Below are 19854 nucleotides of genomic sequence, written 5' to 3'. Positions count from 1 at the left end.
TTTATGTACTAAAAGAGTTTCCTTCTGTAGTGAAAAAGCAATCTCCCAGCCTCCCCCCTCACATCAAATGAAGCAGGATTTCTCTGTCCATTATGTGGCTATGGAGAGGGGAGGGGCTGTTAGGAGTGACTGAGCACGCAGGATTTCTGCACAGCACAACACCCTGCAATCTTCTCTCAGTAAGTTCATAGATAAGCACTGACCTTTCTGACACCTGAATTTAGCGTTTTAGGTGCCCAGACAGTCTACAAACAGCTGACCTTTATGTCACCTCTTCCTGCTCCCTCATCTCCCTCAGCCCCTCCCCCTTCATAGGCTTACAATGGAGAGACCAGAACCTGTCTTCACTGGCTTCTCTGTAATGAAGACGTGTTTGCCTGATAATGCACAGATAAGAAGTCAGGGGGGGGAGGCTGGGAGATTGCTTCTTGAGTACAGAAGGAGGCTTTTTTGGCTGATGAAACCTATTACAGAGTTTCTTAAAATCGCTTATACTACTGATTTCTGCAATAAAAAAAAACATGACAGGTACGCTTTAAATTATCCACAAAAGGAAGAAGGGTACCTTATACCAATCTACAGTTACATGTTCACACAACGTATTTTTTGTATTAATCACGTTCGTTGTTGCAATTTTCAACAACGGCCAGAATTAATACAAAAGATATGTTGCATAGAAGTCAGAGTGAATCCTGGCCGGTATGTATACACACGGGGGGACATTTATCAATGAAAAAAAGCTTATTTTTCGTCAGAAAATGGCAAGATGCAAATACATTTATTTGCAAATGGACGTTTTGCAAATAAATATTTGCATCTGGCCATTTTCCATCTGGTGCATCAGGGGGGGCAGGGAGGGGGTGTGGAGGGGCGGAACGGGGGGCGCTGACTCAGAGTTTGCTTAATTCATCATTTTTTCTGCCAGAAAATAGAAAGGAAACTTACTCCAGCTCTGAGGTTTCCTTGTTGCACACAAGTCCGCAGTCCGCCTCTACATAAATCTCCGAACTGTCGGAGCTGCGGGGACATTTTTAAGTACGGTGCAGAAAAATGTCCCCCATAGTATACAATCCGGCCAGCATTACAACTTGCCCCATTGAATAGCGGCTGCACAGACATGTCAGTTCACAGAATGGAGAGTGCGGCTCCGGCCACACTCTCCATTGTGTGCAATGGTGAATTGGGTTGCAGAGGCACACAGATGCGCCCGCATCCTAATTCAACAGAAATGAAGATCATCTAACCCCGGCCATTCTGTGACACGGCCAAGTCACAGAACGGCCGGTGTCTTACAAAGTGTGAAACCGGCCTAACAAAGAGTAAACTTATAACTAAATTAAAGCTCCGGAAGGTTAAAAAAAATCTAAACAAATTTCATACGAAGTACAATATCATGTTTGTTTTGTCTCAATACCAAATAATGAGGGATGAAAAAAGTTATACTTTTATATTTTAGATGCATTTCATCTGGTTTTCGAGAAAAACATTTTTACCAATCGAAACGTTAATTAACTAAAATCTACTCTCCTGACTCTGACAAGGGACATCACATATATCTACAGGTGGGCAGAATCTTTTCTCCTACGAATAAACAGAAGAATAATTACACTCCCCACCCAATTAATCACTTGGAAAAAATTAATCATTAAGAGTCAATTATTTCCTGCTATTAAAAAGAACCTGCCAGGCCTCCTGGGCCTCACACACCAGCCTCAGGACTTGACAGGTGAAAAGAACACTGTTCTGACACAGTTTTTCTCAGCTCTATGCAATACTACATAGAGGTAATAAAAGAACTGTGAATGCGTGGTCCGTGACTGGTATCCAGGGGACAGAGCAGCTTCTCCCTGCGCTCAAGCTGTCAATCAAGCCAGTTAGGGTGGGAGGAGTGTGTAATGAACTTAAAGGGGTATTCTGGCATGCCCTACAGGAGGTGGTGTATTCTTTCCGATCTGACACAGTGCTCTCTGCTGCCACCGCTGTCCGCTGTTAAATTTCTATGTTATAGCGCATGTAGCTGAGCAGAGCAGCACTGAATCGCTCTTCTTCTCACCTGTTAGGCCCTGGGGCTGGTATATGTGAGACCCTGGGGACCTGACAAGTCCTCTTTAAGGGTGCCTCGAAATCAAGGAAAGGAACATTTGTTTTTCGTTATGATTTGGTGACTTGCGACTTGTAACAAAGGTAAAACCTAACTAGTTTTTATTATTTTAGCAACTACTTCTTAACTTGTAGTACAGCAATAGCTATGTCAACTCACTAAACTTTGATGGAACTCATGAACTATTAATCGCTTTTCCAATAATTCATTAAAGTATCACATTTTCCATCTGATTAGTCACTTACGTAACCCTTTAACAGAGGAAATGTAAATTTAATATATTTTTTCACCCTCCTTCTTCTCTACATGTAATTTTACTATGTTTCACTGCGTTTAACTAGGTTCACACTGCATTTTTTCCATCACTTTTAATGTTTCCGTGCGTTTCATTGCAAAGTACATAAAAACATGGCCACACATTTCTGTGTACAATTAGAAAAAAAAAGTCAGTGGAAAGTGGATACTGCAGTATGGCATACAACAGTATCTGTTTTTACTGTCCATTTTTGCATCAATTTTTTTCCCTTCAACTGTTTATGTTTAATGGACAGCAATATTCCCTGTAAGGCTATGTTCACACATTGGATTAATTTCATTAACAATGGCAGTTTTTTGAACGACTGTTGTTAATTAAATTAAAGGGAACCATTCACCCCGTGGCCTCCGGCAGAAACTGACATACAGTGACACGGAGAAATCGCCGATTCTTCTTCTCCTGCCCATTATGGTAATGAGCTGAGATGAGTCCAACGTCCATAGGAAACGACGGACGAGTTCAACTTGAGGTCCTCTTCTCGTCGCCGCCCATCCACGCCTCCTGGAACTTGATTGACGTCTTCAGTCTTCTGACAAATTCCCGCGCAAGTGCCGTTGCGATGGTCTCGTCACCTCTTCTGCACCTGCGCGGTAAACAGGATACATGTTCGAGACAATCGGCGCACGCGCAGTAAACAGTGAGGCTGCGGAGCGGCTTCGATTGTGAACTGCGCATGCGCCCAAAACGACTGTCACGGTGCCTGCGCGGGATCCGACGAGAAGAAAGAAGACGAGGAGGAAGAGGACACGGCGTCAATCAAGTGTCGGAGGCGGGGAGAAGGCTGGACTTCGGACCCGGCGGCGCTCATTACCATAATGGGCGCGAGAAGAAGAATCGTCGATTTCTCCATGTCAAAAACGGGATCCGGGACGGGACCGGGAGCGATTTGGTAAGTATATTGACCTTTATGTCACTGTATGTCAGTTTCTGACTTCAATGGGACAACTGCCGTGTAAACGCAATGTAAACGCAATGTATACACTATGGCCGTTGTTCACTACGGCCAGCGAAAATAATTTACAGGTCTATTTTCTATGGCCACAGCTTGGTGAACAGCGGCTGTAGAAAATAGTCTGTGTACACAGTGTAAAGTATGGCTCCCAGACATACCGTACATTGTGGTCAATGGTTAATTGGATTGCGGGTACATGCGAAGATACCCAAGTAGTAAAAAGATACCTTTTTTACCACCCATACTGCATCGGCCGTGAAAACATACTACATACTGGCCAGTCCCTGCACTGTAATACAAAGGCCGTTGGTTTACAGAATGTAAACAAAGTCTTAACGTTTACGTTTAACAGACAACAAAAATGCACTGTAAACTCAGCCTTACTAAGTTTTTTTTTCATTTTCGGTTGGCGCCAGCAGTAAGATCCCGGTGGTGTGGTCCATTTTTCAAAATGCTGTTTGGTTTTCATGATCAGCGCTGTTTTTTTCATATGCATCAGCCCGCTCTAAGCAGTGGAGACGAGCCTGGCACCCCCAGTGTAATCATATCCCCTCCCTCCAGTGACGTGGCCAGGCTTGATCCTAAAGGAGGTACGTCACCAAGGGGAGGGGATATCATTACACTGGGGGTACCGGACCCTCCTACCACTGCATAGAGTGGTCAGTGCAAATGAAGAAACCGCCACCAATTGTAAGGATCAGGCAGCATTTCAAAAAATGGACCATGCCACCGGTATCTGGCTGGCGCCGACCAGTGACTGTAGTAAAAAAAAAATTTAAAAATAAAACTCAGTTGAACAACAGGTACATTTGCTTTAAAGAAATCATCATCTTATTCAGAATTGATGGCATAAAGCTTTTGTAAAGGGAAAAAAGACATTTCTAAATAAAGGCAACACAATTACACTGCGATAGCCTTAAAACACACCAACAAAATGTATCGGCTGACAACGGGGAAGAAATTCGGGAAAGAAACACAAACAAGTTAATTTAAATCCTTAGGAAATCAATGTCACTCCTGTCTGAATTTGTGGTTTCATTACATTGTTTTGTTTTCCTATTTTTTTTTTTTTACTCTCATGATTTGCTCTGAGTTTCTGTTAAGTTTACTAAATCCACCAAGAAAGTATAAAAGATATGGACTTTTCTTGAATAAATGTTTTTATATCAACCACCTCTTTATATTTCTTTTTTTCTCTGTTCTGATGTGATATTTTGTATCTCCTCATAACCCATAGGGACCCCTTGCATGTTTTGTGCCTGTACTGGTCCCCCCAGGAACTGGAAGACCTATGTACCTTGCTGGTTGTCAACGTTGGTATTTTGGCATAGCTATGGGGGGGGGGGCGCAGCGACTGGGCCATACGCTGGGAGGTCTGCTGAGCCCCTCATCACACTCGCCCACCCACTGGCTTTTGCATCCTCTCCTACTTATGCATAAGTAGCCAAATATACCTGCTTGAACCAGACCCCTACGGGCGCCATTACTGCGCAAGTGTAAGGTTGTCCAAAGAGAGAGACCTGGCTACTAATGAATAGATGAATATGCATAAGTAGGAGGAGATGCAATGCTATGATTCACCAATATCATAAGCATCCATAATAATTCTTATAATTATATGTGTAGACCATGTCTAGTCATAACAAACCTTGAAATGGCATAGCAAAAGCAGCTCTGCTACATTTATAATAAAATGAACAAATCGTGAAAAATCAAAGAACCTCACAGATAGCAAGAAACATAAGGAACACATAACCTACAAATAATGTAATATACTACCAGCAAAATGGAGACCAGTCTAGTAAATGTTGTGTGTTGCTGACTGTCATGGGGTTTCCTAGTTTTACCTTTTTTTTCACAGTTCTCAATCGTGTTGTCATTGTAACAACCCCTATGCATAGTATTATATTCAGGAGCACCCTGTGTAACCAACAGCAGTGCATACATTAGCAGTTTTAGGCTATGTTCACACTATGTAAAAGTACGGCTGTTGTTGCTGCGGTGGAACAATGCCTGTTGTTCTATGGGATCCCAGCCGGAGCATACACACATTGTATGCGCTCCAGCTGGGATCCCATACACCGCCGCAAACAACTGACATGTCAGTTTTCTGCGGCCGGAATTCAGGCCGCAGAAAGACCTGTCAGTTCACACAGTGAAGAGAGTGGCTACGGCCGCTCGCTTCACTGTGGGCTATGGGAAGCTCTGATGCGGGCGCGCGCTGATGCGCCTGCATCAGAGCTCTGCGGCCGAAAGATCATCCGTCCGGTACTTAAGTGCCGGCCGAGATGATCCGGCCAGAGACCGGCCGTTCCGTGACCCGGCCAGGGTCACGGAACGGCCGGTCTCATACGTAGTGTGAATATAGCCTAATGGTACATGCCATTGGCTTGTTGACTTATGTGGGAAGGGAAGGGGTTAATAGAAGACATAGATAAAGCAGCGCCACCCCAAAAAAGATCAATTATTTCACTTTTAATTTTGCATTAAAGGTCGTTAAAATGTAGGCTCTATCATTATTACTTTAAAATCCAAAGGTAAACATTGACTCACCACACATCCTGTAGAATCGACTTTACGCTCTGAGACGCACTTGAAATTACGAGAACAGCCGCCATTACTAAATGAGCAATCTCGGACTGGACCAAATGATGAAAGGAGGTCATCAACGGAGTCAAAGTGTGTGGCCAAAAGGGCTTCCTCACTGTATAAGGAAAAGAAGTGGAGTTATTTGTGGGCTGTGACACTGGCAAATTTACTTAACAAAAATTTTTTTTTTTAAATCATTTATACATATTGTACTCTATCAGTTTTATATAAGAAATTATGAGTGTATCATAAATTTAGGACTTTACGTTTCTATACAATAACGTCTCGGTTCACAATGGTTTCAGTTTAAAAAACTCCAACTTTTCTAGACCACTCTAACTTAAACCATAGTGTATTTACTGTACCAGACCTATATGAATAACTGGATGACCAATTACCTTTGCCGCATGTACTGGCCTGTTCACTACCCATTTTACATGTACTGTGCGGCTCAGTACCCATAGTACAGATGTAACCACTAACTGTGTCATTGATATATTACACCTGCCATAAAGCAGGTTAAGCTATCAACATAACATTAGGAACATTAGACAGTACCGTAAAAGTACATAAGGCATCACTGTCTTACTGTACAGTACAGTGGTCCCTCAACAAACAATATTAATTGGTTACGGTACAACCATTGTTTGGTCCGTAACTATATAGAAAACTGGTAATTTGTTCCAAAACCCCCAGATGTCAACTTTAAAATAGAAAAACATTTCAAATGAAGAAAAAACATCTAATATCAAAATATTTATAAAAAAAAAGTATAAAAATTCTCTTGTGCATGTGAATGGCTCAGTGGTTTGTGTGACCAACACTGCAGTGGCACTGAAGGAGATAACCAGAGCAGCGGCTGAATCCTTCTGCTTCCCCATGTTTGCCTCCTGTCAATCCACTTCTCAAAAGTCTGGTCCGAGTCTCAGCAAAACTACGCTAGCATGCGATGTCTCTGAAGCTGTGGCCACAATGTGCAGCTATTGGACATCGCGTACAAACGTAGTTTAGCCTGCGCGTGATTACTGGGACTTAGATACACCCCTCGAACTTTCATAAGGGTAAGTGGGTGGGGGGGGGGGGGGGGGAAAGAAAATTCAGTGTCGAGAGCAGACCTTCTGCTCCCCAATGTGAAAATGTCAACACATCTTGAAGAAATCCAATATTTAATTAAAAACCCGATGATTCTGGCATGCCTGGCTGAAGATCTAGTGCAGATGAAGGAAAACATGGTGAGCATCCAAAGTGTATGGAGGCAACCCACCCCCAGGACAAATAACAAAGAATTATTCAATGGTTATGGCCACCATTATGTACACACTACCATCCAGATATATCAAGCTTTGTAAGCCTATGTTCACACAACGTTTTTTCAGCTCCGTTAAAAATTACGTCTGTTATTTTGAGTCTAAAATTGTTTTTGTCTTACCTCCCCTTAGTGCAATGATTGGTGTTTGCACATCATTTTAGTTTGGGGTTACTAATTGGCCTGTGGGTGTATCTTAATTGAAAAGTCTATTGAATTTAATAATAAAAACAGAGAAAGAACGGTGACAAAAGAAAAACTGTGTGTGAACTACTAATAAAAAAACGTCCGCTGTTTGATCATGTTCATTATTTTGACGTCCGCGCCCAATACGTCCGTTATTCAATACACTGTGCGCATTGGATGTCCGTCTTCCCATTGACTTCAATGCATTGCCATTGCAGTCAGTTAAATTGTGGCAAAAATGGACGTTTTTTTAAATTCGAAAATCGGATGCCTTTTAAATATTTTTGACGTTGTGTGAACATAGCCTAAAAGAGAAATCGGTGTAAACTGCCCACAGCAACCAATCACAGCTCAGCTTTAATTTTACCGGAGCTGAAAACCAAGCTGTGATTGGTTGTTATGGGCAGTTTATAACAGTTTTTAATTTACACAAAATATAAACTGTTTACATCACAAACCACAACCTAAACCAGTCCCCTAAGGGATATTGCCAATGACTTTCTCATAGTGCTATTTAACATTGGATAACGTCTTCCCCTTTAAAAATTGAAAAACCATTTACGTTAACTAGATTTACATTAAGTTACATTCTGTGTGAAGATCTGAAACGGCGGGGGTAATTACATTTTTATGCCACTGTAGATATGTATGTTTCTATGTATTTAAAATGTTGATTTCGAATGAAGAACTTAAAACATCATCATCGAAAATAAATTTATGATGCGTGATTGCAGGAAAGATTCCATTCATCTAAGCACAGCATCAGACTGATAAAACAATGCGTATTTCCACCAGATTACCCACTGGAAGAACACTCAAGCTGTTTTTATGCAAATATTAACAAAGACTACTTTCAGGAGGTGTGCTCCCGATAATTATACTTTATAGTTCTTCTATGGAGCTTGTACGGTAACTCGCTGATGTGATCCGTTATTAACTGCTTCTCTTTCATTCAAAGTCGGCCTCTTCTCGGACATATGGAATGTGGCTGCACAGCCCAGCACTGGCTAATGGCTTTCAACCATTGTTATTTCCGATGTTGTTGTTGACCACTGTTTGAAGACCATGTATTCTGTCATCTGGCCAAACATGTCATCTTCTTTTAGCCACATAGTATAACCTTTTCAAACTCTGTTATCTTCACTACTTCTCTTAAAGGGTTTTGTGAGTTCGGAATATTGATGGACTATCTCTAGAATAGACGATCAAAATCAGATTGGGAAGAAGGCAACTAAATCATCTGATAGAAGGGGCCATGTGTGGTCAAGTCAGTGGGATATAGCTACTTAAAACCGGATAATGGACCCATGGAAGAATGAAGAGGCAACATCTGAGCGTGTCAGCCCTTTCGAACAGCTGATCAACAGTAGACAGCCTCCCTCCTATATATTTCTGACCAATCCTAAAGGAGGTTTTACATGGGCTACTTATTGGCTGGCAGGAATGATTTTGCCAATAAAAGGGCCAAAGATCAACTGATGAATGTTAAAAGCTTATTGGGCACCTGACTGCATCCTTTAAAATCATCACTTTTTGGCCAAACATCTTAGGGCCCCATAACACGTTGCAATAATCAGCTCGATTATTGCTATGTGTAATAGAGACAACGATTAGCGGATGAAACGATCATTGGATGATTGTTTCTTTAGGCCCAGACCTAAAATCATCGGCCGCCGACGTGTAATAACGATGCACGGCTGACAATTGCCCAAACAGTTAATATTTCACCTGTCCACGTTCCTGGTCTTCTCCTGTATGCGTCCCAGCCTCGCCTGCTGTGTCCTCAGAGCGACCCCGCTGAGCTCACAGACCGTGCAGCCAATCACTGGCTGGACCGCCACGGCCAGTGATTGGCTGAGCGGCCTGTCAGCTCAGACAGGCCACTCTGAAACTATAGCTTGCGGTGGCAGGAAGCATGCAGAGTCCAGGAGAAGATTGAGAGCATGGACAGGTAAAGTATTTAATGTTTGCTAAAGGATTAAAGGGCCGTGCAATAGGATCAGTAAACGAGGGCCAATCTAGAAGATCAAGGCTCATTTGTCGAGGCTCGATCGGGCCAGTATCGGCCCATGTAATAGGACGCTTACAGTGTAAGCGCGAATGTGTGGCCGACTATAAGAAATTTAATGGGCTGCATGATCCAGAAATCTTCCATACAGCCTGGCTGTATGACTGATTATTCCTTGTAAAGGTTCTGCAAATGAATGCCAAACCCACTGATATGTTAGGCAGTGTAAGGCTATGTTCACACACAGTAAATAAACTACTGCCGTAAATGCCATAATTTGGAGTAAAAAAAAATCAAATAAAATGTGTGAAAAATGAACATTTTTGTAAAAGCAGGTGGTAAATAATGGGCATGCTCGTTATTTTGATAGTTGTAATCAATCATGGCCGTTATTCTATACCGCGTCATAATGGCAGCTAATTTCCCATTGACCTTAATGGAGCAAATTATTATATTGCAAATATGGCCGTACATTGCTTTTCTTTTACTATGTGCAAACATAGCCTAAAGTGGGGAAAAATTTTGACCTAAAAAAACCTATTTTTAAGTTGACACTAGATGTGTTCTTCACACCATACAAAAGACAATCAATAACTTGCTTTCTTCACTATTCTTCCATATGGGCCACAAGGACACTGCAAGATCATATATGTATATAGAATGTTTTTATTGGCCTTATAGAGCAGAAAATCTTCATATATCCAAAAAACATTTTTCATGATTACCTGCAGTCTTATGAGAGCTTAACATTCTAAACCAGAAGTGTATGCCAAGCTCTGTCTGAGACGCTATTGTCTAGGGATCCCCTAAATAACACACAGGTTGCTCAGGGCCCCCGGTTCACAGGACTAGCTGAAATAATCCTGGCCAGGGCCCAAATTCATTATATGCCTGCACCTGAATACAATGAAAAAACTGGATTACATTGATTGACTGATGTGCAATTGACCTGCATTAATTCAAGGGTGTCCTTCTCCGGACAGTGAAAATGGCCCCAGAGACTTAACCATTTTATTCCTCCAGACTGGCAGCCAAACCTGCGGCTAGATATATATGTTGTAGTTTTGTTTCTATGGATGTAATGATTCATGTATTGCATTCAATACAGACTCTCTGGGAAAATGGATTTCTGCATTGAATACAGCAGCTGAGTTTGCCCCTTGATCATAGGAAGGAGGATGTGTGAAAAGTGACGGGCTTCTTTTTTCTGCAGCTGTGTATTCTCCCATAGCCCGCTCCTTTGGGAGTTGCAATCAACGTATTTCTGTCATTACACATTTCTCACTTCTTATACTATGTAAATTGTAGGGGAATTAAGGGGAAGGTGAGAATCAACAATTCATTACAAGGTGTTATACAGTATAATCCATATCCGGCCATTTTTAAAAAAAAAATTAACTGATACTGTCACCCCACCCCATAGGCCCGTCCACCCACCCACCAACCTTGGCCTCTACATGTTTCACCACCATACTGTATTCAAAAATACCTCTTGTTATGGCTTCTTTAAAAAAACAAAAACATCCTTTAATTGTTGGTGTCATGGAGGGCGAATCGTTGGTTCTGCCCTCAGTCCTATCTTGGTTCCGGCTCCTGGCTCAGTGACATCAGCCAAGACCAGAAGAAATCTACCACAGATGCCATGGACTTCTGCAGTGGGGTAGGTGCGAAGAGGCATTAAAGTCACTGTCTCTCAACTGGAACTCACTGTGTCTGCTGTAGGGCTCGGCTGAGCCCAGCTCCACCAGTCTGTAATTGGCTTTTGCTGGATGTTGGCATGTCACAAGAAAGTAGTGGATATCAGGGATTTTCTTTAAGCACCTTCCCTGACTACTTTTAAAAATTGTTTCCTAGTCTGGAAAACCCCTTTAAGGCTTTATTCATGCTATGTATTTTGAGGCCAATTTATTTATTTTAAAACAAGCTTTAAATTTTCAAAAAAATTTGAGTGTTTTAATGAAAGTTCTTTGAGTTCTCGCTCATTAGCCAATCAGTGCACGGCAGCACTGATTGGCTGATGAGGATCGAGGGGAGCCAGGAGCTTCACACAACCGCAGCGCTGAGCAGGGAATGTATGCTTCAGGCAAGGGCTGCGGGCGACCGGGGGTTAAAGGGGCCGGGTCCCATATCTGCTGCGGAATGAAAATTCCGCTGCGGTTATGGAACCCCATAGAACTTCACTAAACCCGGATCCACAGCGGATTTCGCTGCAAATCGTAGCATGAAATCTTCTGCGGATCCGGTATGTGTGAAGCTACCCTAAAGGGGAATTATCAGAAGGTTAGACAAATCTAACCTGCTGATAGCCCCCTATAGCACCGGGAACACTAAGGAGGAAGGTATGTGTGATACCTTCCTCCTCGGAGGAGCACTGCTGCATCATCCAGCCCACCTTCTCCATTGATTATCATTAAAAGGAGCGGGCTGATGGGGTGGCAGTGCTCCTAACAGTGCACCAGAGCGAAGATTACACTAACAGCGCAGGACCGGCGCAGAGGAGGAAGGTAATGCAAAGACCTTCCTTCTCAGAGCCCCCAGCGCTAAAGGGGGCTATCAGCAGGTTAGATTTGTCTAATCTGCTGATAGTTCCCCTTTAAATTCTTGATACCTTAGAATATTAATATGCCTATATACTACAGCTAGGCTTTGGAATCACTGTAAGGTTATGTTCCCACCATAGGAAAATATCTTGGAGGGTGGCCATCTTGTAACATAGATGGCCGCCTATAATGATCATAATCATTTTTAGTGGCCGTCTATTTAACAAGACGGCCGCCTTTACCCAATATTTTCCCAAAATGAGAACATAGCCTGATACTGCAATGTATTTTTCCTTGGATATGTTATACACTTTGTTACAATGACGCCATGGTTTTTTTCTGACTTTATAGTGCACACCGCCTTTATCTCAATCTGTTGAATATATTTGAACTCTTTTCTTAAAAATCCTCTTTTAAAAAAAAATGTATAGAAAAAAAAAAAAAAAACATTACAATTCCAGCAATGCTTGTTCTGGGTTGATGTGTTCTCTGTGTACGGTTCTATAACCTTGTATTATCATTTAACATAAAAGTAACATGGTATGGCGATATAGTGCATCATGTTCCACAAGTAAGGTTACATAACATTGTATGAGAATAAAGGTAAATAAAATTAAATATGTTGTAATATTCTATCGCCCTTATTCATGTTAATTAAATTACTTGTACAAAATATAATAAACTAATGGTACAGTATAAGTCAATGTTAACATGCAGTTACTTCCATTTACTGCAGTTCAGGCGCTAAACAGCTGATTGGCAAAGTGTCAGCCATTGCCCCCACCAATCAGTCACTGATGAGCTATCCTGTTTATAGCTCATCAGTATGTTTTGCCTGGAAACCCCCTTTAACATAACATACACCAGTAAAGGTGGTAAGCCTTTTTGACAAAATATTCCAAATTAATTTATTATTAAGGAAAATAATTGTATACCAAGAAATTAGTAAACATAATGACAAAGGTGGTCAGGGACACCATAATAGTGGCGGCCACAGGAGCGACATCAACACGTCATCAATACATTAGGTACTAATGAAGGCGTGGCAAGGCATAAGCCAGAAGTAGTCACACTCAAACCACCTCAGGCGGGTATATAACAGATTTAATTGTAAGTGGTCTATACTGTTATTCTTCCGATATTCATTGTTTCCGAGCTGTTATAGATGATGCATCAAATTTTAGTAGCAACATTCAAACTTCTTACTAGAGAATACCGAATATTATGAACCAAGATTCGTTGTGAACCTTGCAAAAAGTTTGGTTCGGTACTAATTTGTACAAAATTTGCAACAAGTTTGTAAAGTTGGTGGCTGCACAATTAAATACATATATATATATATATATATATATATATATATATATATATATATATATATAAAAAAAGGGATGCTCACCTGTCTAGCGTCTCCAGCCCCCTCCAGCCAATCCCTGATTGAGATGAAACAGCACCACAGCCAGTGATTGGCTGAGCGTTCTGTCACTCCAGAGACGAGAGTGACAAGCCGCTCAGCCAACCACTGGCTTTGGCACTCTCCCTTCTCAGTCGTCAGTAATTGGCTGAGCAGGCTCAGAGACGATCTTTATTCAAAATGTTGCTTATTAATATTGTGCATGTGTCTTAGTACTTTACTAAACTGCGTTGCACCTATGTCTTTACATTTTATCACACTTATGGCCTCTTTTATGTATTTTTTATGTAACATTATGAATCGGGGGTTTGTTGTGGATCTATGTGCATAACCTACAGTGTGTTTATTGGCCTATTAATAGTTTTTATGTCGACATGTCAAAAGTTTATTGATGAATGGACAGGTACACTTTTTATTCATTTGTTAAAGTTAAATATCCTGAAATTGCTTAAAGGGGTACCTTTTTTCACTATGGCCGTGGAGGGGGGGTGGATGAAAGCAACAACCTTCACTTTCAGGGCTGGGGCTCGCATCATGCTGCTCCAGACCCCTGGTCCCTGGCCACTTCCAGGTCTGAGACAAGACTTCAGACATGATGTTTCTAGCCCACTCCAGCGACTGTATCGGGTTCCCGCCTCTGCTGTTGGATGGCTGAGCAGGCTTGAAATGTCATGTCTCAAGCCCTTCTCAGACCAGGAAGTGGGTGGGAACTGGGGGACAGGAGCAGCATTATGTGGGCCCCAGCACTGGAATCAGGGAGGTAAGGGGACATTGTTGCTTTTATCAACCCCCTCACTGGCCATAGGAGAACTCTGGATAGGCCTTGTTAAAAAAAACTTCCAAATAATGCAAGATTCTTAACTATGTTCCCCCCTGACACTCCTCATGTCGTTGTACAGTAGTCCTGCTTCTCTGATGAACTTTGCTGTCTGCTTCATCTCTCTTGTTGTTCCTCTACCCGTGCACATCAGACTACACTTCCCATAAGTCTTTGCGGTGCACATTCAGAACATCCTGTTTCCCCCACCCCCATAACTTTACCCATCTTCACCCATGCCCCACCCTTCTCCACCCATGCCCCACCCTTCTCTGCCCATGCCCTGCCCCTCTCCACCCATGCCCTGCCCCCTGTCATGTCTGCATGTAAGACAATGGTCACATGTCTTCTGTGGGGGAGAGCAGAGGGAGCAGGAAACAGAGTGGATTACAAGGAGGCCAGTTTTCTTTATCTAGGAGTTCCCCTTTAAAAGAATACTAAACAGCTCTTTTACTTCTTCTGCAGCATTCCTCTTGTCCCTACCTCATACACTAACATCGCTGCTCACCTGACTGACTAACACATATGCACCCACTTACACGTATGACATTCAGTGTATTCACATGTAGATGTGTCCTCCAGCGTGTGTCTTCCCCCCAGGACCACCTACCGACCCTGGTCTGATTAGTTCTTTTAGTTGACTTTGTTTAATATACATCATAACCATGAAATAAGTAATACAATCTTCATAAAAGCTGTCTGAAGATGAAAGCACTCCACGCTGGTGATTGGTACCAAGATGGAAGAAGTAACTCACATATCAAACACTATTGTTCTTTCTACTGCAATTTTATCAGCAAGACGGAAGAAACAATGTGTTTGATTTTTCAGCAGTAAATAAATGGAAAAAAAAAAAAAAGATTTCTGTTAGGTCGGCTTGTCTGAGTTTAAATAGAAAATAACTGGAATCAGACAGAATAAGAAAACTGCACAACTTCAAATTGAGGCAGATGAGAATGTTTCTTCACTCAACAACACCTCAAATGTTTCAGGCACTAAGGGGACTTCATCCAGAGAGGGAAAAAACAATGTGCAAGATATTTACATAGATATCACCACCAATAGTAATAATATAGATTTCCTGACCTATTGGGCACAGGCACCCTTTAGAATTTTACCTGAGGAGTACACATACCAGAAAATAGGACATGACCTATAATTGATCGGAATTCTGGCACAGATGCCCCATGGATCCTTATGGGAGCCTTCTGGAAACACTCCAGATGCGCATCCAGAAATTTTCTGGAATTCCAGATGCGCTGCTTGCCAGACTGGGCCAATGTCAGCACTTGGGCAAGTGCTGCTGGGTGCTGACGCTGGCCCTTTAACTGTACTTGCTCCTTATAAGGAGTGCATACAGTTTAAATGTGCTGCTGTTTTCGGCCATTGGCTCCTCCCCCTGTCAAGCGCTCTTCTGGCCGGAGACAGCATTATGCCTCTGGTCACAAGAGGCCACTCCCCCAGAGCTCATGAATGAGTAACTTATGTGGCCGCGTAGCTGTAAAAGAGAGGAGGTGGAGACAGAGGGGAGCACCTAAGCAGGTGAGTATGGCTTTGGCTGTTACGTATTAACTTAAAAATGTAGTAAACTGTAAAAACGGCCATGGACATGTGCAGGACATGGTTGCCATCTTAAAAGACAACATATTGGATCAAGGACAGGTTTTTCCAATGGGAAGCCAGTCAGGTAGCATATCAAAGAAGACCAGAATTGTCTCAGAAATTAAATGGCGCATTCAGATGTGCAATATCTCATGTGGTTCAAAGGTTTATGTTGATTGGATCCAGAACCTTCAGCTCTGTGTTTAGCAGAGGTGTCTATGGTGCTGAACACAGAGCTGAAGGCACTGGATTCAATCCTTATGAACTTTTGATAACATCTGAACCCCAAAATATGATACACGACCACCTTCCCATTAGAACAACAATTTTTTTTTCTAAACAAGTAAATAAAAAAGTTGTATCTCCTCAGCGGCCATTAGTTGCATTCATGGAAATGCAATTCATTCTTCTTATGTGGTAAGAATAGCAACAAGCGTCTCAACTCTTAACCCCACAGTCATTTGTTAAAAGTAATGGGAATTGTATTGGATAATAAAGTGGATGTATGACTTGAAGCTATGTGTAATAAATTTCTAGGATGGGGTACCTTAAGCATATATTGAAAAAAGCTTAACAAATAGAAAGAGAACAGGATTGAAACAATTTGTTTAAGCAAAATAAGACCAAATCTTCTCAACAGACGCCTCCTGTTCCCATTTACTCTCCAATAAGTGGCAGAATCTCAAGCACATTAAGGGAACATTGGTCAGTTCTGAAGGAAGCGTCTCTACAGGTAGCTGAATTCGTTTCAGTTCATTATGTCCTACAGAACACTAAAAAAACCTAAATGATAAAAGTTTTGACTGGTTGGGGTCTTGGTGTTGAGATCCGCACCTATCACTAGGACAAGCTGGGAGATGTACACGATAAAGGGGATATCCAGGCTTACAAAGACTTTCTTCCAGGTACAGCATCTCTCTTGTCTCCAGTTTGGATGTGAAGACAACGCGTCTCATACACAGAAAGTAGTGGTGACCTGCAGGGGACAGGATGACATCAGACTAGGATCGGCAGGGTACCAGGGTGAGGGAGTATAATTTTTTTTTGTAAATTGACCTTAGCCAAACATTAAAAAAATAATATCCCCGGACAACGTTTCAAGCATGAGTGCTTCTATACGTGTTCAACCTGCATCTAGCTACCCCTCTGATAGAGTATCTATGAATACTGATGGAAATAATTTTTGTATTCCTGCCATACTTTATATCTCGCATCCTTGTTGTTATTGTGCCTTAGCTATTGCAGACGCTTAGCTCTCTCCTATACCAGTATTGATAGAACAATTCTCCTGGATGTCTACTGACTATGTGGCTTGTTACTTTAGTTACCATACAAGCCAAGGCCATTATGCTCCCATACATGTGCAGCCTTCAACTAGCAGATACCAAGGACTGTTCTCCATCCTACTGAAAGAAGACATCTATTGACCTGGACACGTTGTCTGCGTTTGCCGATCTTAGGTATACATAAAACAGCCAAAGACATAACTTATAAATCGTATAATAAATTCTAGAAGACACTGAGGTCCATCAAGCCTTTATTATAGGTTCATATATCGCATCTAATGACATAAAATGTAACAACATCTTCTAATATAACCTAATATATTACCTGTGACATCTGTCTCAGCATCAATAAGGCATTATCGTATACGTTAACTATATTATAATCCGTTATCCACTTGACTGGCAGAGAAAAATGGCATTTAGCCTATAAAACTTACAAAAATTACGAAAAAATTAAATAAGCCATTCATGCATTCTGCTGCATTCGAAACTTTTCATTCCGCTCTCTGCCAAAGAACACTTAGTGATGGCTGGAGTCCAAGGCCGTTCTGTATCACATTATTGAGTGCTACTTTATATGGACACAATCTACTCGGCTTTGTTACTCTTCATCATTTAAATTTTCATCAAATGTATCTGTAGGAATATATTTTATACCCCTTGTAAAAATTCTTCGCGTACAATTCAATTCCCATTTAGACAAACAAGTATTACACATGTTTATGAGCTCTTAGAACTACCTGTTCCTAGCCATGAACTCTGCCCTTTTCCTATTCTTTGTCTTCTTTATATGTCCCGTTTTTATTATTTTCCGATGTCTCTGTACTGCCTAGATACCTTTTCCTTTTTATTTTCTCATCTATCTTCTTATTTATCTCCCTTCGACCTTGATCCAAATTAATAACTTCCCTGGCTCTTACTCCTTGTGATGAGCGCTACGTGTGCGCTAGAACAACAACAACAAAAATAAAAAAAATCAGGGGGCTTTCATATGAGAAAACAAGTCTTTTGTATGATTTATTTACTGATTATTTATAATGGATCTACTGTAGAAATACTGCAAATATATTTTTACATGAGGTGAATGGAAAACCAGATGGCATTTGTGACTTGGTCTGTCTACACCGAAAATTATAGTACACTTTATATTTAGGCTACGTTCCCATAATGGGATAATGGCAAACATCTTTGTGGATGGTGGTCCTTTTAGCATCAAAAGACAGCTACATTACTGATAGACGGATGTCTTTTAGTGCTAAAACTATTTTTTCCCATCGTGGGAACATAGCGTTAAAGCAAATGTACTATCCGTACTCAAGTTTTGCACATGAATAGACCAGCACTGGCACGAGGAAGCCGATACCGCGGTCCTTTTTTTGAACCACGGCCTGACTCCAGCGTACAGTGCAGTTCTATTCCCGGGCACCGGCCTGGGGTGAAGCACTGGAGGTGGGCTCTCCGTCCCCAGTGGGAGGAAACCTCCAGCCCCTCTATGATGCTGCTCCATTGATTTTAATGGAGCAGCGTAATAGAGGGGTGGGGGGGGTTTCTTCCCACTGGGGGGTGGGGATGGCCTGCCTCCAGTGCTTCACCCCAGGCCGGTGCCCGGGAATAGAATGGCACTGTACATGAAAAACAGTGGTTCAAAAAAAGGACTGTGACACCGGCTAATGTACTGATGGTACATTAGCTTTAAAGTCAACCTGTCATTTCAAAAGTTGTTTTTTTTTAAACAATACTTTATTCAATTGTTTCAATAAAATACATAACAAACTAAACATATGAGAGGTAAGTACAAAGCTATGGTTGGAAGTACAAGAAAATGGGAGAGAGTCACTTGGTAAAAGGTGCAAAGTCCATTGAAGTCCTCTAGGTGCTAAATGACCCAGTGTAGCTGGCAAGATATCCCATCCGAAAGAATGACATATTTATAATCAGGGTAATAGAGTAAGGTATCTCCAAACAACCAATATTAAACTTACATAGCACCCTCTTAAGTCACTATTCACATTCTGATACATAGCTTACAACTAGCAAATGTCATAAGCATGGCACCTGGGGAGGACCAATACAATAAGAAAATGGGGGTTTACCCTCAACAATCCCATAATATCAGAGAAGAACCTTAGAAATAGGGGTGGCAGCGTCAAGGAAAAACCCATGGAAAGAGGTCAGAGAGACAGAGAAATTATCTAAAAAGGGTCTTGGACTTTACGTATACCCAAATAACCTATTAAGTCTTCTGTCAGGTGCCAGGTCGATTGGGTAAAAAGCTTGTACTATGTGCTTCAACATCACCCTCGAGAAGTATTTGATAATGAAAAAGTGCCATTTATGGAAGAATGGGCTAATGAGCTTTTCTTTACTCCTCAAGACCAACCTGTGCTCAAGGTAAAATAAATGTTGCAATTTTGTTGTGACTTGCGCTAATGTGGGCGGGGTAGGACATATCCATTGGTTCAATATACCCATTTTGGCAATAGGATGGAATGTGCAAAACCTGGAGGATATATATATGAGATTTCTCTGAGCCATCATTTTGTATCCCTTTATGGAACAAAACTTCTACAGGGGATAATGACTTTACCAATGACTTGACCAATAGACTTCCAAGCAAGTGCTTGTCCATATGCCATGAAAAAAGATCAGTCATGGGAGAATCACATTTTGGACAGACTGCTTTGCATTCTGGTAGCGTAGCTGAAGGTGGGAATGTGAATGCATATAACGCATTTTGAAT

The 19854-nt window shown here is 41.6% G+C and overlaps 1 protein-coding gene across 2 annotated transcripts in view; it reads right to left on the bottom strand.

The window, feature by feature from the left end:
- ASTN2 (astrotactin 2) overlaps positions 1–19854 on the bottom strand; it is a 526582-nt gene that overhangs the window by 167895 nt on the left and 338833 nt on the right. For both annotated transcript variants that reach the window (XM_069943247.1, XM_069943248.1), the window contains exon 10: positions 5923–6073. In XM_069943247.1, the coding sequence (XP_069799348.1) occupies positions 5923–6073 (151 nt within the window). The remainder of the gene's footprint in view (positions 1–5922; positions 6074–19854) is intronic.

This window comes from Dendropsophus ebraccatus, chromosome 10, assembly GCF_027789765.1.
Source record: "Dendropsophus ebraccatus isolate aDenEbr1 chromosome 10, aDenEbr1.pat, whole genome shotgun sequence".
NCBI classification, from domain to species: Eukaryota; Metazoa; Chordata; class Amphibia; order Anura; family Hylidae; genus Dendropsophus; species Dendropsophus ebraccatus.
This window is presented reverse-complemented; position numbering and strand designations above follow the sequence as displayed.